Raw genomic sequence first — 21,379 nt, forward strand, 5'->3', positions numbered from 1 at the left:
TGGAAGGGGCAAGCAGCCAGGCCAATGCCCAGGCAGAGGGTCAGACTCTCTCCACCAGGCCTTATACACTGGGACCCATGTGACAGACAGAGTCTGCAGACATGCTGTGCTCCGTTTGTGCAATTGGCCTGCTGTGTTTTGTTTGTTTGTTTGTTTTGATGGAGTCTCGCTCTGTCACCCAGGCTGGAGTGCAGTGGCAAAATATCGGCTCACGGCAAGCTCCGCCTCCTGGGTTCACGCCATTCTCCTGCCTCAGCCTCCTCAGTAGCTGGGACTACAGGCGCCCGCCACCACGCCTGGCTAATTTTTTGTTATTTTTAGTAGAGACGGGGTTTCACCGTGTTAGCCAGGATGGTCTCAATCTCCTGACCTTGTGATCTGCCTGCCTCGGCCTCCCAAAGTGCTGGGATTACAGGTGTGAGCCACTGCACCCATCCTGACCTGCTGTGTTTTAAAACAATTGAAGAGTTTTCTAACTGTAAAAGTGTAAAGAAACACTTTACACGCACTAGGATGGCTATAATAATAATAATTATTATTATTTATTTATTTTATTATTATTTTTAGAGAAAGGGTCTTGCTCTGTCACTCAGGCTAGAGTGCAGTGGTGCAATCATTGGTCACTGCAGCCTCAAACTCCTGGGCTCAAGTGATCCTCCTGTGTCAGCCTCCTGAGTAGCTGTGACTATAGCCATGTGCTACCACACCAGGCTAATTTTTAAATTTTTTGTAGAGATGGGCTGTCACTATATTGCCTAGGCTAGTCTCAAACTCGTGGCCTCAAATGATCTTCCTGTCTCAGCCTTCCAAAGCACTAGGATTACAGGCATGAGCCACCATGCCTGGTCAAGCCACAGGTTTTAAGATAAAATATTTCTTAAACCAGTCAGTTTCAGTCATTTACTTTACCTTTCTAACCTCTGTAGTCTGAGTCACCTACAGACAGAGTCTAGATGATGAGGTATCAAGATAGAGTGCTTCCTGAGCTTGGCTCCCTGCTATGAAAAGCAGGGACCTTGTGACCTTTGAATTCACTTGTGAGATGCAAACACTCATTTACTCATGGTTATTAATGGTAGGCAAGACACAGCCTGGGAGCGACCAGACGATTGCATTCTTAACCTTCCAAATGGATCTACACACATGTTTGCTAATCGTTGCCTCCCTTGTGAACACAGGGTGGCTGATGTCTAGTTATTAACTGGGACAAGGACAGTAATGGATAGATCGGTACAGAATGGATTGCTCATTTCGCTCTGCAGTGGGTTCCCTGCAGTAGCAGGAGTTGATCTAGGAGAGAAAATCAAGGCAATTCAGACTTAGTGCTTTGGTGGGAGCAGAGCTAGGCTGGGGCCTATATTAACGGCAACTGGAGAGAGACTGAGGATTCTGCAGGCAGGGCTTCAACTGGAGAGAGACTGAGGATTCTGGGCTCGCACGCATTCAATCAATGCATCATACAGGCTGATCAAAGCATCTCTTGTGACTTCAGGTTGTCCCTGGTCTTCCCACATATTCATTCTAACCTGATTTTACCTGTGTAACCTCATTGAATACAGGTGGGGACAGGGAGAAAAGGAGAAACAAGTATATAGTATGGTCCTGGCCCAGATCTCCTGGGTACAACCTTGGAGGCAGACAAGGAGAGAAGAAGAGGGGCCATGTGTTGGCAGAAGGGCTTACCTCCATCTTTGGGCTGTAGCAGTGGTAGTAGCCCCTAACAGCTTCTGCAAGGTTCTTCAGGACAGCCTGCAGGGATGAGGCCAGGGTCAGGCCTCACTAGGGCAACACCAATACTCCAGTAAGCCTTCTCCTTGACTGAACCTCCCAATTATCCAAAGCTTCCCATTTTACCAAAGGGAGAACCAGGCACAGGGACAGGTGCATTCTGGTCCACAGCTCGGGGGCCTGTCCAAGCATGAGGCCTCAAAGGCCAGCCCAGCTCACTACCACCAAAGCCAACGGGCACCTCAGAGAATCTCGGGCACTCACAGGGGGCATCTGATCATCGCATCTGTAGGTGATGAAGTGGATGATGAGGTCTCTTCCCATGGTGGACTGCTGGATGTAGTCGGACAGGATTTCAGAAGGCTGATCTGGGCTGTGGAGAAGGCAGAAGAGAAGTGGGTACCCCAGGTCAGACCACTTTGAGAACATTCCAGAGCAAAACGGTAATTCCCAAGGAACATCTACCCATTCTTAACTGGCCACCTGTGTCACAGGTCACCTATGTGGCATGCAGGGCTAGGTGGGCTGCAGGGCTAGGTGGACTGCAGGCCTGTCTGCCCTCTGCCTCCTCTGCGGATGGGTGGGTGGCCTGTGACTGTAGTCCTTCCCTCGTGTGTGTGTGTGTGAAGAGTCATTGTTGATGATCTTTTCTCTCTCTTTCGTTCTTTCTTTTCTCTCTCTTCCTTCTTTCCTTCCTTCTCCTCTCTCTCTCTTCCTCTTTCCTTTTTCCTTTGTTTTTCTCTCTCTTCCTTCTTTCCTTCCTTTCTCTTTTTTCTCTCTTCCTTCTTTCTTTCCTTTTCCTTTTTTCTTTCTCTCTCTTCCATCTTTCCTTCCTCTTTTTTCTCTCTTCCTTCTTTCCTTCCTTTTCTTTCTCTCTCTTCCATCTTTCCTTCTTTCCTTTCTCTTTCCTTCCTTCTCTTCCTTCTTTCCTTTCTCTTTCCTTCCTTCATTCTTTTTTTCTTTCTTCCTTTTTATTTCTCTCTCCTTTCTTTCCTTCCTTTCTTTTTTCTTCTTTCTTTCTCTCTTTCTCTCTTTCTTTCTGCCTGTGACTGCCATCCCTCCCTCATGTATGTGTGAAGAGCCATGGTTGATGATCTTTTCTCTCTCTCTTTCTTCTTTCTTTCTTTTTCTTATCTCTCTCTCTCCTCTCTCTCTCTCTCCCTCCCTCCCTCCCCACCCCCTCCTCCCTTCCTTTCCTTCCTTCCTTCCCTGGGTCTCACTCTGTTGCCCAGGTTACAGGGCAGTGGAACAATCATAGCTTACTGCAGCCTTAAACTCCTGGGCTTAATCAATCCTCCTGCCTCAGCCTCCCAAGTAGCTGGGACTACAGGTGCACACAACCATGACCAGCTAATTTTTGTCTTTTTTTTTTTTTTTTAAGAGATAGGGTCTCACTGTGTTGCCCAGACTGGTCACAAACTCCTGGCTTCGAGCAATCCTCATGTCTCAGCCTCCCAAAGTGCTGGGATTACAGGCATGAGCCACTGTGACAAGCCAATCTTTTCTCAAAAAGTGGTTTGGTTTTTCAGTCCTTTTCATGTAGTATGTCACCTGCTTAGGAAAGAAGACCTACCAGCTTCTCATGATGGCCACCAGGGAATCCAGTCCCTTGAGAGTGAAGATCTTCTTCAGAGCTTGTAGCAGGTTGCTGCCTCCATCAGGCTGCAGTGTCTTTACCCAGAGCTTAAGTTCCTGGAGGCTGGGAGGAGACAACAACAGCAACCTAATTATAAGACTGTTTGTATTGAATTTCATTTTAATTTCTTTTTAGAGATAAGGGCTTGCTGTGTTACCCAGGCTGAAGTGCAGTGGTGCAATGATAGCTCACTGTAACCTCGAACTCCTGGGCCCAAGCGATCCTGCTGCCTCAGCCTCCCAAGTAGCTGAGACTGCAGGTATGTGGCATCCTGCCCGGCTAATTTTTATATTTTATGTAGAGGGCCGGGCATGGTGGTTCATGCCTGTAATCCCAGCACTTTTGGGGGCCGAGGTGGGTGGATCACTTGAGGTCAGGAATTCAAGACCAGCCTGGCCAAAACGGTGAACCCCATCTCTACTAAAAATACAAAAAAATTAGCCAGGTATGGTGGTACATGCCTGTAATCCCAGCTACTTGGGAGGCTGAGCAGGAGAACTGCTTGAACTCCAGAGGCGGAAGGTTGCAGTGAGCTGAGATCGTGCCACTGCCACTGCACTCCAGCCTGGGCAACAGAGTGAGACTCTATCTCAAAAAAAAAAAAGTAGAGAGATAGGGGTCTCACTGTGTTGCCCAGGCTGGTCTTGAACTCTTGGCCTCAAGAGGTCCCCCTCCCTAGCCTCCCAGACAGCTGGGATTACAGGTGTGAGCCCCTGCAGCTGGCCTGTAGTATTAGGTACCAGGCCCAGGACAAATATTAGCTCATTTAAACCTAATGATAACTTGTTGAGGTGGTACCTTTATTCCCATTTTGTAGATGAGGAAACTGAGTTAGGGCTTGCCCAGGGTGATACTGTAAGCAACCGTTAAAACTGAGATTTCAAACCAGGTCTGACTCTAAGATCTGAGCTTTTAGAAATTGTGCTATGTGAGGGTCTGGGGCTGAGTTCCTTCTTCCCCATACCCACTCTCTTGGGAGCCAGCCCTCAACAGGAGGCATGGAGTTAATTCCACGACCCTAAGAAGGCTCTAAGAGAAAGCTTTATGGCTGTGTGGCTATGTCCCACATGGGTTGGGGTACACACAACTGGTGAGAAGAAAAATAACTTGATTCTTTCTTGGCTAAAATTTTGCACAGCACTAGTGAAAGAGGTCTGTTCTTTCTACTTCAAAAAATCAAAAATCTGAAAGAGAAAATCTCAGTGTGGTGCTAATAAGTTCATCTTTCATGATCATAACTGTCAAGTCTCCCTTTTGAACAGCAAGAATAAGTCCCAGGTCTAGCGCCTTCTCTAGCCAATAGATTTAAGCTGGAATTTAAAACCACTGTTTTGCTCTCATCGTATTTATTTATATGGCTGCTTTCTTTTTTTTTTTCTCAAAGCCATTAAAGAAAGATATATGGTTGCTTTCTAATTATAGAAATATAATTGCATGATTATAGAAGTATAATCATGCAAGTGATATGAGCTTCTCAGTTATGGTATTGATAGAAAGTTTCCTTCAGGCCAGGAGCAGTGGCTCATGCCGGCAATCCCAGCACTTTGGGAGGCTGAGGCGGGAGGACCACTTGAGGCCAGGAATTCAAAACCAGTCTGGTCAACATAGCCAGACCCCATCTCCACAAAAAAGGAAAAATTTAAAAAATCAGCTGGGCACACCCTTGTAGTCCCAGCTACTGGGGAGGCTGAGGCTGGAGGATCATTTGAGCTCAGGAGATTAAGATGGCAGTAAGCTATAATTGTACCACTGCACTCCGGCCTGGGTGACAGAGCAAGACCTTGTCTCAAAAAAACAAAAAACAACAAACAAACAAAAAAGTTTCTTTCAATAATAAATAGAATTGAAGTAAAGAAAAATCAACAATAGTACACATGGTAGGCTGGGCACAGTGGCTCATGCCTGTAATCCCAGCACTTTGGGAGGCCAAGGAGGGCGGATCACTTGAGGTCAGGAGTCCAAGACCAGCCTGGTCAACATGGTGAAACCTTGTCTCTACTAAAAATACAAAAAGAAAAAAAAAAAGAAAATTAGCCAGGCATTGTGGAGCACACCTGTAATCTCAGCTATTTGGGAGGCTGAGGCAGGAGAATTGCTTGAACCCAGGAAGCAGATGTTGTGGTGAGCCAAGATCACACCACTGCACTCCAGCCTGGGTGACAGAGTGAGACTCCATCTCAAAAACAAACAAACAAAGAAACAAAAAAACCAAATAAATAAAAAATAAAATAAACAATAGTACACATGGTAAAGATATGACATAGGGTTATGACAAGAGAATTCCAGGAGTTCCTGAAGATGCAGAACTTTTGGCTGCCATCCATAACAACCCAGGTGTCACTGCTCCACCTAAAGTGGAAATCAGAGTAAAAAACGCTCTTGTTCATTGAGTACCTGGCACTAGCCAGGTACTTTGTTTTCATTTCATCTTCATAACAGTCCTGTGAAGAGTGGGTAGGATTGGCCTTGTTCTGCAAATGAAAGAGTTATAAGGGAGTTGTCAAGACCACCCAGTGACTGTTGGGGTTGGGATTCAAAGCCAGAGCTGCCAGAAGTGGGCATTTCTCTATCTGGAAGGGCCCCTCTTTACAGCTAGTGCTGGCGAGGGGGCCTCCATCCTAGAAATCTAAGCACATGCTTTTTTTTTAACTTTTTATTTTTGGAGACAGGGTCTCTCTCTGTCACCCAGGCTGAAGTACAGTAGCACAACCATAGCTCACTGCAGCCTTGACCTCCCTCTCAGGTTCAATCAAACCTCCCACCTTAGCCTCCCGAGTAGCTGGGACTATAGGCACATGCCATCACACTGGGCTAATTTTTAAATTTTTTGTAGAGATGGGGTCTCACTGGGTTGCCCAGGCTGCTCTCAAACTTCTGGGCTCAAGCGATCCTCCCACCTTGGCCTCCCGAAGTCCTGGGATTACAGGCATGAGCAACTGGCCCTGGCCAAAGCATGTGCCTTTTCCTGGGATCTGGAATCCCATGCTGGCTCTACCACTTTGGGCATCTTCCCTAACCTGAGTCTGCATTTCCTCATCAGCAAAATGAGGATAATAATCCTATTCCATGAGGCGGCTATTATATACTAAATACAATCATCTATGCAAAGTACCTAGTATGGTAACCAATACATGGTGGGCAATTGAGGACATTCCCTTCACGGAAAATAAATTTCTACTCACTGGATAAGCAGAAATTCTTACATACCTCCCTCCTGTCCCTCAAAAAAACCCCAGGCTAGAAACCCCCAGCTAAAAGACATCCCTGCAGTAGAATTCTATGTAGCCATTAAAACAAATGAGGTAGATTTGTATGCACTGACAGAGAAAGAAATTCAAGACCAGCTAGAAAGCCAAGGTACAGAGCAGTGTTATGTAGGTCCTGTTTATGTGAAAATTAGAAGGTAAACACACAGATGCATGTGTGTGCAAAGATTATTTGTGGAAGTGGATATAAGGAACTGTTTTGGGCCAGGCACAGTGTCTCATACCCGTAGTCCCAGCACTTTGGGAGGCCAAGACTGGAAGAGCACTTGAGGCCAGAAGGTCAGGACCAGCCTGGACAACATAGCGAGATCCCATCTTTACAAAAATAAAAAAACTGACTGGGTGTGGTGGCTCGTGCCTGTAATTCCAACACTTTGGGAGGCTGAGGTGGGCGGATCACTTGAGGTCAGGAGTTCGAGACCAGCTTGGCCAACATGGTGAAACCCTGTCTCTACCAAAAAATACAAAAATTAGCTGGGCGTGGTAGTGCATGCCTGTAATCTCAGCTACTCAGGAGGCTGAGGCATGAGAATCACCTGAACCCGTGGGGTGGAGGTTGCATTGAGCCCAGATCATACCACTGTACTCCAGCCTAGGCAACAGAGACCCTGTCTAAATAAATAAATAAAAACTTAGCAGGGTGTGGTGGCACATGCCTGTAGCCCCAACTACTCAGGAGGCTGAGGTGGGAGGATTGCTTAAGCCCAGGATGTCAAAGCTGCAATGAGCTATGATTGTGCCACTGCACTCTAAGCTGGGAGATACAATGAGATCCTGTCTTGAAAAAAAAAAAGAGGGAGACTCATTTGCTATTATTTATCATCCTTTCATACTGTTGGAATTTTCAAAAAACATGCATGTGTTATTTTCACAATAATAAAACTATCTTTGCTACTTTGCTGGATAAAAATAGTGTCTTGTGGTCACCTTATCTGTTTATGAACCGCTCAGGAGGGTAGACATCTTTCCAAAAATTGTTTCTGCTTTTGTGAGTTGTTTCTTTGTACTCACTTATCTAGTAGGGTCCTGGGGTTTGCAGTTGAATTATTCAATGAAGACTCTGCCGGTTAGGGAGGAAAATGAACAAGTGAACATCACCGTCAGGCAGGAAAGCCACTCACGTGGAGGCGCTGACTTCCATGGGGTCTGGCCAGAGGGACCTGGCATTGGTGCCAAAGGACAGGACAAACAGCTTCTCCTTGTGGCTCAGCTGCTCATCGATGAGGCTCTGTTGGACAAAAGGACATCACTGGCTCCCACAGCCAGGGGAATCGGGAGCCTGGCTTTGCCTCTCTGGCCTTTGCTGGCCCCTCTGGGCTGGGTGTGAGCTGTACTGAAATAGGGCTGCTCGAGGCTGGGCTTAGCAGCCAGCCCCAAGCCGACATTTGCTTCCTACCTGCCGGGCCTCCTGTAGGTGGGATGAGCATCTGGACTGCCATCTCAGAATGTGCTATTGCTGGACCCTTGGCACTTACCTGTGGCACCCAGAGAGGGAGGACAGAGGTTTCTCTCTAAGGCATGTGAGCTGGAGAGTATCCATAACTTCTCCCTCTTCTTCCCAGACAGCTAGAAATTCCACCTGTATGCCACCCCCATGAGCTCTGCCCTGGCTAATAGTAGACCACTCCACCTGGGGGATCTTTGGAAACTCCGTCCTGAGGACTTGTCATGAAGGGGGGAGCCTGCTCTGACACCTGTCCCCTGACATCCACTGAGACCAGGAACAGGGGACAAGTCTGGAGGACAGCCCCACACTGAGCCTCATAACGGCTCTGCAGGACCTGTACAAAATACAACGGGCTATTGCTGCCATGGTACCCGTAAGAAAATAGCCCGTCCACATCACATCACGCTGCAGAGGCTTTTTCTCTAGGCCAGACTTCTCACTAAGCACTTCACTTGCACAAGCTCCTTTTACCCTTATGGCAACCCTAGGTAGCCACTTAGGGTTATCATCCCCATTTTACAGAGGAGGTAAGTAAGGCACAGAGAGATTAGTTAACGCAGTCACATGGCCTGGAATTGGTGGAGGTGGCTGGGATTTGACTCCAGCCATCTGACTCTAGTTCTTAGCTTCTCTGCTATGGATGTGAGTTGGGGATGGAGCAATGAGCAACACCAGCCTGTCCACTGCTTTCAAACTAGAGCGGGTGAGTATCCAATGGGAACCATAACTCCAAAGAAACCAGAATAGCTCTTCCATCCAGAAAAGGCCAGAAGCCCTGTGCTATGCTATGCAGGAGACTTCACATCCTCTTTCCAGGGAAACGTGGGAGCTCTTGAGTCAAAGACTAGTTGGCAGGTACTGTCGCGGTGAGAATACTGGAAGTTCACACTACAACCGAAAATGACTCTGTGGTTGGGTTTTGTAGAATTCAACATAGTTCTCTAACCACAGGCGCTAGTTAAGTGTGAACTGTTCTTTGTAAGACACCCTATCTTGCATTTGCTATAAACAAGCTAGTCAGCAAACTCAGGAAGGAAAGGCTGGGGGTAGTGGGTGGTTTCAGGTGTTTCTCTGTGCCAGACAGACTTACCATGAGGTCCTTTTGGAACTCTTCTTTCTGAGGGCCACTGCTGATGGCTGACACATCTATGAGGATGCTGACTCTGGCCCCTTTGATGAGGCCAAATGCCTAAAACCAAAGAGGGCATTTGGAAACAGCCAGTGCAAGTCTGTGTGTCTCCTACACTGAGCTGCTCTGTGCCACGCAGTGATGCAAACACTTTCCTCACCCCTAACAAGCAGCAGCAGATGGAAACCCCATTTTATAAGGGAAAAGCAAAACCCAATGTCATGACTTCAGCTCTGGGCATGATCTGCTCTTATTTTGTGGCAGCCTCTTCTTTATAAGTTTTTTCCTCTTATATTTATTGTCTAATCTTATGAAGTAATACATGGTCATTGTAGAAAATCTGGAGACTATAGAAAAGCACGCTTTGTTTGAAGATATAAAATTTGATGGCTATTTATATTAGCTTATCTGATTTAATTTCTCTATATCCTTAGTTATTTTTTGCCTACTCTATCAATCAAAGACAGATGTGTTAGGTTCGCCAGCTGCAATGGTATCTCTGAGTTTCTAATTATGTTTCTTGTTTCTTCTTTTTGAGATGGCGTATTGCTATATTGTCCAGGTTGGTCTCGAACTCCTGGACTCAAGCAACCATGTGCCACCACATCCAAATTTCTAATTATGTTTCTAAACGGTATTACTCTACAGTTATTACTCCTTGACTTATGATGGGGCCACGTCCTGATAAACCCATCATAAGTGGAAAAATCCTAAGTTGAACCATTCTAAGTCAAGGACTGTCTGTAATACTTGTCAATGCTGTTTGACTCTGCACATAAATGTTCATCTTGTTACAGCTGCATTGTGGATTGGAACTTTCATTCATATGAAATTGATAGTTCTCTAGGGGCAGTAGGTTCCATTCGGTGTTTTTCCTTAAATCCTACTTTACTGGATATCTAATTTTCCTGTTGAATTCACTCTTCTGCTCTCAGAGAGTATTTTACATCTCCTTTCACACCTCCAGCACTCCCTTTCTGTACTCTCCCAGCAAGTGATTTTGCCTCCAATTTTGCTGAGAAAACAGAAATAAATTGGAGAGAATTAAAAAAAATCTTTCCATGCAGAGTCTACTGACCTGCCAGCCCATAGCCCTACATACTTCACCTTTTTCCAGTTAAAATGCATCTAAGGCCAACCAGCAATGGTCTAGGTTAACCTTTGACTTGCATTACTGAATCTTCTCTTGCTAAATAGGAACTCTGCTTCTGTAATCATCCCTTCTCCTGGATCATCCATTCCTATTGATTGTACAATTTCCATCACCATACAAACAGGTTATAATATCACCCATCTTAAAAATGATATAGACCTCTCAGTATGCTACCTCTCCCTCCTGCTGTTTAATTTTTCTGCTCTCCATCTTAGCCACACATCCTTACCTCCCGGGGACCCATTCAAGTTAGGTTCTCACCTTCCTATTCCTCTGAAACCACACGTGTCAAGGTGATCAATGACCTTTGTCTTGCCAAGCCCAAGGGTTAAATCCAAATTCTTGACTTTCTCGAACTCTGAGTAGCATATAGCACAGTTTGACTGTGTCAAGAATTTAACAAATTAAAACACTTAGTACACGTGTCTTCCAGGACACTATATTCTCCCACTTTCCCCTCTATTCACTGGCCATATTTTCTTAATTTCCTTTCCTAGAGATCCCCTCCTCCTTGTTCCAAAGTCACAATACTGGCGTGCCCTAGGAACTTGCTTCTGAAGGTGTGGGTCATGGGCTGACAGCATCACCATCCCCCAGCTTGTTAGAAATGCAGAGTCTCAGGTCCCACTCCAGGCTTACCTAATTAGAGTCTTTATTTTAACAAGAGCTTCCATGTGCACAGTGGCACAATCATAGCTCACTGCAGCCTGGAACTCCTGGGCTCAAGTGATCCTCCTGTCTCAATCTCCTAAGTAGCTGGGACTATAGGTGTGTGCCACCACTCCTGGCTATTTTTTTTTTTTTTTAATTTTTTGTAGAGATAGGGTCTTACTGCATTGCCCAGGCTGGTCTTGAACTCCTGGCCTCAAGAGATCCTTCAGCCTCAGCCTCCCAAAGTGCTGAGATTGCAGCCATGAGCCATCGTGCCCGGCCACTCTCTTCTTTATCTACCCCAGGGTTTGCCAACTTTGGCACTATTGACATTTGGCACTATTGGCATTTGGCACTATTGGCATTTGGGCTGGATAATTATCTGTTGTAGGGAGATGTCCTGTGCATTTCAGGATGGTGAGCAGCATCCCTGGCTGCTGATAAACTAGATGTAGGTAACAACCCCTCTCCTTCAGCAATGACAACCAAAAATGTCTCCAGACATTGCCAAATGTTCCCGTGGGGCAAAATCACCCCTGGTGGAGAACCACTGTTCTTTGATCACTCTCTAAGTGATCTGAGTGTCATGACTTTGAATACCATCTGAATGCTAAATGATTATCTGAGGTCCATCTTCAAACAGATTTCTCTTGGAACTTCAGACCTGTGCACCCAACATCCTGCTCCGCTTCTCTGTCTGGATGTCTGCTAAGTCCCTCAGGCCTCACATGTCCAAAACAAGACCTCTCAGTTTTCCTCAAGACTGTTTCTCCCTCAGCCTTCCCCACCTCAGTAAGTGCCATTCAACACTGGCCCAGGCACTCTGGCCCCAGACCTATCCAATCCATCGGCAAGTTCTGCTGGTCCTACCTTCCAGCCATGCGTTGAATCTACCATATCTCATTCTGTCGACTCTAGAGCTTGAGTCTAAGCCTCCATCGTTCTCGCCCAGAGCAGTTGTCCTGTTTCCACTTTTACCCCCTGTGCAGTCAAGTTATGCAGCAGCCAGCGTGATTCTTTTGAAACTTGTTGGATCAGGACACTCCCCTGCTTTATTAAAGCCCTCAGCTTTGGAATCAGGCCCTCCCGGACTTCAACCTGCTCATCTAAGCTCATCTCCTTTCTCCACGTAGCTCACTCTGTGCTTGCTGCACTGGCCCATGTGCTGCTTCTGGAACATACCAAGCTCGTTCCTGCCTCAAGACTTTTGGACTTGCTGTCTCCTCTGCTTGGAACATTCTCCCCAAGATATTGGTAGGACTTACCCCCGCACTTTCTTTAGGTGCCTGTTCAAATGCCTCCTCTTCAGAGTGAGTATCCTCAACCATTCCATTTATTTATTTTTTATTTTATTTTTGAGAGGGAGTCTCACTCTGTCTCCCAGACTGGAGTGCAGTGGCACGATCTCGGCTCACTGCAACCTCTGCCTCCTGGGTTCAAGCAATTCTTCTGCTTCAGCCTCTCTAGTAGCTGGGATTACAGGCGCCCATCACCACGCCTGGCTAATTTTTGTGTTTTTAGTAGAGACGAGGTTTCAGCATTTTGGCCAGGCTGGTCTCAAACTACTGACCTCAAGTGATCCATCCACCTCGGCCTCCCAAAGTGCTGGGATTACAGGTGTGCACCACCACGCCCGGCCTCAACCATTCCATTTAAATAGTCCTGTTCCACTCTCTGTTCCCTTACTCAGCTTTGTTTCTTTTTACAGCACGTAAGCTCCATGAAGGCAGGACCTTAGTATTGGTCATGTTTTTTCCCCCCACAGTGAACCATTCCTTCAGCAAGTACTGGTCATGTTGGTAGTCTCAATCCTAGAACAGTGCCTGATATACAATAATCACTCAATACATGTTTGTTGAATTCATGACCCAAATATTCTAGGGTATTGCCAATCTGGAGGCAAGAAGTTGAAATCTAGGGCCAGTTCTATTTTTTTTTAAATTAAAAACAAGCTGCCATGAGGATTTTACAGCTTTTGGAATTGAAAACATTCATTCCCTAAACCTAGCCATTGAAATTCTAGACATTTATTCCATAGAAATAACTGGACAAGTACATAAGAGGCAATTGGAGCCTGATAATACCAGATATTCTCATTTTTCAAGAGAAGTCTGATAGCAGACATAAAAGTGAAATACCAGGATTTAAAAAATCTTGGCAACTAATTTGAAAAATAGTTAAAATTAGGGAGCCTAAACAGAATGGCTGTGGGCCAGATTTGGCCTGCATGCCACTAGTTTATAACTTCTCCTTTTATCCTCTGCAGACACAGATCCAGAGAAGCGAGGCCACTTTCTAGGGCCTTAGTGACAGAGCAGAGCAGGAACAGGGACCAGCGATTATCTGGCCATCACCTCAGGCTGCCTGCCTCAACACCCAGGGACCCGGTGAGCTGATTTACAGGTGATCGCTTCCCTGGGCTCTTCCATGGTTTCTCTGTAGCTCCGTCAGAAAGGGGTGGCAGGATGAAGGGGCTATCAATCCCCGCCCACTCTGACAAAGGTGCGAGGATGGGGTAGTGGAGGTCGGGGGGTGACAGCAGCATGCCCTACACGGATGCCTATGGAGTATGGGAGGATTTCATTCCCGTGGGGTCTCTCTGCCTGTTACCATGGGCAACCAGAGGGGTCCAGCTATAGCTGCAGACGAGCATCTGCTGACTCAACTCGTCCAAGCAAGTGAAGGAGGTTCTGGATCTGAGGTGCAGACCACAGCCTGGAATTGGTGGGACAGGCAGGCTTAGCACTATGTTGTTACCCACTGGTCTTGGGTAGAGGTGGGGATTGGGAGTAGGGAGCATGACTTTTAGCATCTGCTTTTCCCAGGGTTTAAAGCAAGAGTTGAAGATTGTGCCTAAGGTGGAAGCAAATGGGAAGCCAGAAAAGTGACAGTTGATGGCAATTAAGCTAAAACAAACAAGAAAGCAAATCAAAGCGTTCATTTGCCCATGGTCACTCTTCTACCCTTGGGTTCTGAGAAAAACATTTAATTAAAAAAAAATTTTTTTTTTTTAAAAAGACAAGTCTTGCTCTGTTGCCCAGGCTGGAGTGCAGTGGCAAAATCATAGCTCACTGCAGCCTTGAGCCTCCTGGGCTCAAGAAATCCTCCTGCCTCAGCCTCTCAAGTAGCTGGGACTACAGGTGTGCACCACTATGCCTAGCCCTTAATCAAACTTTTGTGGGTTTCTTTTTTCGTTTGTTTGTTTGTTTTGAGACGAAGTCTCACTGTGTCTCCCAGGCTAGAGTGCAATGGTGTGATTTCGGCTCACTACAAACTCCACCTCCTGAGTTCAAGCGATTTTCCTGCCTCAGCCTCCTGCATAGCTGGGATTGCAGGCTTGCATGACCACGCCCAGGTAATTTTTTGTATTTTTAGTAGAGACGAGGTTTCACCATGTTGGCCAGGCTGCTCTTGAACTCCCAACCTCAGGTGATCCACCTACCTAGGCCTCTCAATGTGCTGGGATTACAGGCCTGAGCCACCATGCCCAGCCCTTAATCAAAGTTTTAAGAAAAGTGATATCCACATGATCAGCCTTAGTCTTCTAAATCTCATTGTGGGTCTAAAGTCAAATGCCTAGTGCACATCTGCATTCTCACCTGCCCAGCACCCATTCCTCCTTCTGGTAACAGTGCTCTGGCCTTCCACATGCAACCATCTGTCTCTCTTTTTCAGTCCGTGAGGGCTGGGGGGCTAACCCAGTCTCTTTCCCCTTCCCCCCTGTCTTTTATTTTATTTTTTTTTGCCCCAGAAGTCAGCACTAGTTCCAGGCCTAGTCAAATAGTGATAGTATATTTCATCTCCTTGGCTATGATGATTGGTGTAAATTGGTCAATGAGAGTCAGTCCCAGGATTTGGAAGTTGTGCAGGGAACAGGAAGTGAAGTCCCTTTTTACTGGAGCTGCTGATCACCACCTTCCTATGCCTGAAGAGAGATGTCCCGAGAATAAAACCAACTCAGAGGAAAGCAGAGCCCACAGGCATAGAGGTGACATCATCTGAGCACCTGGATCCAGCTGTGGCTGGGGTTTTCATTTACTTAGGTTAGTAAATGCCTTTTTTTAGCTTAAGCAATTTATATTGGAGGTCTATCATTTGCAACTGAAAGGGTTCTAACAAATACAAATGGAATGAGTGAAAGGGGGCAAAGAATGAAATCTATGCCCGTTACCTTCTTGCTGTTTTCTGTGAGCCACTGAATTCTCTCTTGATAGACTTCAATAGTGCTGTCAAGACATCAGAAAGACTCATCACCCAAGGCCAGCGTCATCACTGAGCAACAGCCACTTACATACACAAAAGGCAGGTATGAATAATTGTTTTTTTTTTTAATGTGCATAGGTTCTTGGAAGAAGGTGGTGAACCTTTTAGGTGCACTGTAGTGCACGCCTGTAGTCGTGGCTACTCGGGAGCCTGACGTGGGAGGATCACTTGAGGCCAGGAGTTCAAGACCAGCTTAAGCAACCTAGTGAAACCCTGTCTGTACAAAAAATAAAAAAATTTGCTGGGTATGGTGGTGCATGCCTGTAGTCCCAGCTACTCAGGAGGCTGAGGTGGGAGGATCACTTGAGCCCAGGAGTTCAAGGCTGCATGGAGTTATGATTGTTCCACTGCACTCAAGCCTGGGCAAAATCGAGGAAAGACAAAACTGAAGATACTTGTTTGCCAGGGCACTAGGTATAAGGGGATTGTGAAAGGGATCGAGTGTATAGGTGCTGCTCTATTGGTGACACAGTGCACAGGATAAATGACAATGGTTTGGTGGATCAAGGGGTGGAATCAGGCCCTCCCAGACTTCAACCTGCTCATGTAACTTCGTCTCCTTTCTCCACATAGCTCACTCACTCTGTGCTCACTCTGCCGGGTGAGGGCAGGTCTGTGGAGGGTGGGGGAGGGTGTTCTTACGAGAAAGTTGGAAGACCACCCTTGCACTTGCTCAAATCTGTGTCTTCTCAGAAGGAATTGTTCCTAGTCTCCTGGAAACTGATCATAAAGGCACAACAGAGGCAGTTAAGCAATCATTTCTACTGGATTGATTAACAAAAAACCTAGTTTCTGAAAAGTAGCTGGGGGACCTTCTTGAACTTGCCTTATTGCATGCCTGGCTTGCAATGACTGGTTGAAGACTAGCATATATCATATGCACAAGGACTAGGTCACTTGAACTTAATTGACTTGTTCTTACTGGGGGCAGGTGAGATTTGGGGGCCTAGAGAGGGACAAAAAAGGTCTTTGAAAATGAGATCATGGGGCAGTGGGTGGTAGATAGAGTCATAAGGATACATGAGTTATGAATAGAGCTAAGAAGATGAGCTTTATTTTTATCTTCTTCTTCTTTTTATTTGAGACAGGGTCTCACTCTGTTGCCCAGGCTGGAGTGCAGTGGTACGATCATGGCTCACTGCAGCTTCAACCTCCCTTGGCTCAGGTGATCCTCTCACCTCAGCCTTTAAGCAGCTGGAACTATAGATGCACACCACCACACCTGGCTAATTTTTATATTTTTTGTAGAGTTGGGGTTTCATCATTTTTCCCAGGCTGGTCTCGAACTCCTGAACTCAAGCGATCCTCCCGCCTTGACTTCCCAAAGTGATTACAGGTGTGAGCCACTGTGCCCAGCTGAAGATGAGCTTTATAATAAAATATGTTTGTGTTTGAGATACAGCTCTGCCATCTACTAGCTGTGTGACCTTGGACAGGTGTGGTAACCTTTCTGAGCCCCAGTTTCACCATCTCCAACATGAAGGTAACAACAGGATTCTATCCAAGTCAATTTGCTAAAAGTCAATTTACTGAAAGCCAATCCTCTGAAAATCAATTTGCCAAATGACCAGTTAGCTAAATAGACTTGAACATTCCTTAAAATACTGGATTCACAATTAAAACTGATAAACCAAGACATTGCAGAATTCTTTAAAACCTGTTTAAGCTTCCAACCTAATAAAAGTTACTATAAATTCTACAGTTAAATGGTTTTGAGAAATTTGAGCAACTGGTCATTCCATGAATGGCCATTTAGCAATTGACTTTTGGTTAACTGGCTTGAGAGTGATGGTTTTATAAGGGGAAACCCCTTTCTCTTGATTCTCATTCTCTCTTTCCTGGCTGCCTTGTAAGATGTCCCTTTGCCCTTCCTTCATCTTCTGCCATGAATGTGAGGCCTCCCCAGCCATGTGGAACTGTGAGTCCATTAAACCTCTTTCTTCTGTAAATTGCCCAGTCTCAGGTGTGTCTTTATTAGCAGCATGAAAATGGACTAATACACATGTGCTATCAAAATCTGGTTTAGGAGTGGGGATGCATGCATGTTTTTGGCATATATTTGCAAAGGTATGAACGCAATCAATTTGACATTGAAAGTCATTACTCTTAACCATTAAACACCAGATGAAGCTGTGTCATCCAAGGGACTATGGATTTCATTTTATATTTTTTTAGAGATAGGGTCTTATTCTGTTGCCCAGGCTAGAGTGCAGTGGTGTGATCATAGCTCACTGCAGCCTCGAACTTCTGGGCTCAAGTGATCCTCCCACCTTGGTCTCTCAAAGCGCTAGGATTATAGGCATGGACCACCATGCCTGGCCCTAGACTATGGATTTGAAAAGGCTGAGAGACACTGATCTGGTCCAACCTTTCTATTTGAGGAAAGGGGAAATTGGGGCTAGAAGTGGGAAGAGACATGCTCATCTTCCTGAGTGGTAGTTTTTTCTTTCTTTCTTTTTTTTTTTGAGACAGGGTCCCACTCTATTGCCCAAGGTCCCACAGAGATTGCTGTTTGAACAAAGTTACTTCCAGGCTACTGAAATGACATAATTCTTTCTTTTTCTTTTTCCTTTCTTTTTTTTTTTTTTTGAGACAGAGTTATGCTCTTGTTGCCCAGGCTGCAGTGCAATGGTGTGTTCTCAGCTCACTGGAACCTCTACCTCCCGAGTTCAAGCGATTCTCCTGCCTCAGACTACAGAGTAGCTGGGATACAGGCATGCACCACCAGGACTGGCTAATTTTTTTAAAAAATATTTTTAGTAGAGACAGGATTTCACCATGTTGGCCAGCCTGGTTTCAAACTCTTGACCTCAAGTGATCCACCTGCCTCGGCCTCCCAAAGTACTGGGATTACAGGTATAAGCCACCATGCCCGGACTGAAATGACATAATTCTTGAGTTCTGTGGTGTTGGGAGGACAGTGAGAAACATACTTACTCAGAAAGCTTTGACTCAAAATGGCGGATGATCTCGGTGGAGAAACATATTTTCTGCACGACATTGGTGCCCTCCTCCCTGAAGAAGCAAAGCCTTATGAGGGGATCTCTCGGGCCCAGGGGGTTGCATGTGTCACTGCAGCTGTGGGGGGTGCGGGGAACAGCTTCAGACTTACAGCACTTCTGTGCCCTGGCTTATCAGGTCAGCCAAGGTGAGTTTCTGACATTTTAAACTGTGAGCCGAAAGCCAGTCTTCAGAGTCCTCCCAATCTGAAGACTGGGTCTCGCTCCCCTGCAGCCTCTGCAAGACAAAAGCCAGAGTCAAACAGTGAAGTGGAAAGAGAGGGAAGGAAGAGGTTCCCTTCACACAGATACCCAACGGGCGCCAACTCAGACTGACCCTATCTTTTTTTTTTTTTTGAGACGGAGTTTCGCTGTTGTCACCAAGGCTAGAGTGCAGTGGAATGATCTTGGCTCACTGCAACCTCTGCCTCCCAGGTTCAAGTGATTCTCCTGCCTCTGCCTCCCGAGTAGCTGGGATTACAGGCGTGCACCACCACGCTTGGCTAATTTTTGTATTTTTAGTAGAGACAGGGTTTTGGCATTTTGGCCAGGCTGGTCTCAAACTCCTGACCTCAAGTGATCCACCAGCCTTGGCCTCCCAAAGTGCTGGGATTACAGGAATGGGCTGCTGTACCCGGCCCCCTGGTTTGTCCGTGTTAGAGACAGGGCCTCACTCTGTCACCCAGGCTGGAGTGCAGCGGTGTGATCATAGCTCACTGCAGCTTCGAAGTTCTGGGCTCAAGCGACCTTGCCTTAAGTTCTGTGCCTGAGGCCTGCTGGGCTGTCTGTCTCAAAGGGAAATTAGCAAGTGTTGAAGAAGTGTGAAAAACACTCTCATAATTACTGCAAATACTTAGATAGCACTTATTACATGTTAAGCACTTTCCATACGTTAACTCATTTAATTTTACAAAGTGGGTTCTATTATGATAACCCCATCTTGCTGACCAGGGAACTGAGGTACAGATAATTTAGGTAATCAGTCCAAGGTCATCCAGCTAGAAAGTGGCAGATGTGGAATTCAAACCCAGGCTGTAAAGCTCAAGTCATGCTTCTAACCATGGCACTATGTTGTCTCTCTAAACTAGCACCAAACTGTGACCACCTCCATGAAGGAGTGAGAGGACTGATGGGCAAGATTACTTTCTCATTATGTGATTCTGTGCTAACAAATGTCCCTTGAAAGGCACCTAAAATCATAGGTCCCTGTCGCATATCTAGGGAAATACAGCTATCACATGGACACTAGATGTCACTCTTCTCACCTTTCAGACTCAACCCTCTCCCTGGTTGGAAACACCGAGCCTGGTACTTTTTTTTTTTTTTCCTTTTGAGACAGGGTCTCATTTTATTGCCCATGCTGGAGTGCAGTGCCACAATCTCAGCTCACTGCAGCCTCAGCTTCCCAGGCTCAAGTGATCCTCCTTCCTAGACCTCCCAAGTAGCTGGGACTATAGGCACGTGCCACCACACCTCGCTAATTTGTGTATTTTTTTTTTTTTTGGTGGAAACAGGGTTTCACCATGTTGCCCAGGCTGGCCTCAAACTTCTGGACTCAAGCGATCCTCCCATCTAGGCCTCCCAAAGTGCTGAGATTACAGATGTGAACGACCGTGCCGGGTGAGCATGGTGGACTTAATAATTCACCTTTCTTCCATCTGTGTTGCTTTTCAAATGATGTCATGTTTTAGGACACAGATTTTGTATTATTCATACTTGAAGATACACTATTAAACACATTATGGATTTTGACTTTAGGCCATGCTGATTATGTAACTCTACTAGTTCATTTGCATAGAGAATGGTAAGATCTTCATGTTGGAGCAATCCTTTCCCTCTTTCCTTCAGGTTCATCTGCAAGGCAAAGGAGGCCCCAGCTGTGGCTGATAAATATAAGAATGATCCTGTCTACACCTGGGAAGTCATGCATTTTCATATAAAATTAGAGGAAAGATGCATGTCATCAACATCTGAACCCATTACAAGACTTCTTCAGAATCTCAAAACTCTATCACCCTTTCCTCGTCTCCTTTAATTAAACTTGCTTTCCTGTAAGTGCCAGAACCTAAGTAAATCATGAGTTATTTTTCTGATTGTTTAATTGCCAGCATTATACCTGTATTGTTTTTGACTATCATTTCAAAGGTATCATATTTAAACTCTAGTGTGGGTTAGGTACATGGTTGTGCACTAGCCTTGCTTGAACGTGCAACCACTGATTGCCACTGTGTCCCTGGTAGAATGAATTCTGAGTTCTAGACAATCCACTCACCCTCTTGGGAAGGCACATTGAAGGTCAGCCTAAAATCGTAGTCTGGTCAGAGGTTTATTCTCCTATCATACCCCATTTGTCCAACAGCACTTCCTGAAATGGATTTCTGAATCTTGATTTCAGGGAATCTCAAAAGCAAAGCAAATCTCAGGAAGGGGAATTTTAGAATCAAATGCTTAAGACTTCAGGCCTTGATAACATGATCAGAGTCTTCACATGCTCCTGAATATTTAGTGACATGGCCAAATAGGCTAAACAATTTCTATATAAACAGTATAGAGATTCTTCAGTCATTTCTGAAGGCAGAGGATTAGAGATAAATGCTTAATTACTCCTTTTTCAGTCCTAGAATCCTATGAGAAGGAAGAAATCCCCAGAATTTAACACATTGTGCATTCTCTGAATGATTTGTAGTATCACGACCCAGTTAAAGTGCCATCATCTTTACCAGTAAGTCCTGTGTCTGGTTAACATGTGTAACCAATAATCCATTGTCCGAATTTTGACCAAGTCCATTCATATTCTTCTGCTTTAGTGGCTTCTTTGAACCTCTGCCAGTGTTTCTCCTAATGCTACAAAACATAAAGTAATTTGATCAATGCCTCAGCACTGGGCATAGGTTTGATACCCCCAGTGCCTCCTCTCTTTGCCCTAGTCCCTACAAGGATTCTAGAAACATTTTTCTGTGCAGTAACTGAGAAGGATTCCTGCAGAGTCCTGATAAAATGTGGACTCCAGTTCCATGAGATATTTTATTATTTAGATAACTAAAGCCCTCAGGTAGCTATAAGAAGATTCAATGACCATTTACCCAGTCTCATCCTCAGCTCCCATG

General features: G+C 45.6%; 1 protein-coding gene across 1 annotated transcript in view; it reads right to left on the reverse strand.

The window, feature by feature from the left end:
- Nucleotides 1-21,379, reverse strand: part of VWA3A (von Willebrand factor A domain containing 3A) — a 64,520-nt gene that overhangs the window by 37,912 nt on the left and 5,229 nt on the right. Inside the window, exons 4-12 of the mRNA XM_055365468.2 lie at nt 20,993-21,116; nt 18,386-18,510; nt 18,211-18,288; nt 15,182-15,236; nt 9,168-9,266; nt 7,752-7,858; nt 3,302-3,427; nt 1,993-2,101; nt 1,684-1,749 (exon numbers count right to left, since the gene is read on the reverse strand). Coding sequence (XP_055221443.2) covers nt 1,684-1,749; nt 1,993-2,101; nt 3,302-3,427; nt 7,752-7,858; nt 9,168-9,266; nt 15,182-15,236; nt 18,211-18,288; nt 18,386-18,510; nt 20,993-21,116 — 889 coding nt within the window. The remainder of the gene's footprint in view (nt 1-1,683; nt 1,750-1,992; nt 2,102-3,301; nt 3,428-7,751; nt 7,859-9,167; nt 9,267-15,181; nt 15,237-18,210; nt 18,289-18,385; nt 18,511-20,992; nt 21,117-21,379) is intronic.

Source organism: Gorilla gorilla, chromosome 18, assembly GCF_029281585.2.
Source record: "Gorilla gorilla gorilla isolate KB3781 chromosome 18, NHGRI_mGorGor1-v2.1_pri, whole genome shotgun sequence".
In the NCBI taxonomy this organism is placed as follows: Eukaryota; Metazoa; Chordata; class Mammalia; order Primates; family Hominidae; genus Gorilla; species Gorilla gorilla.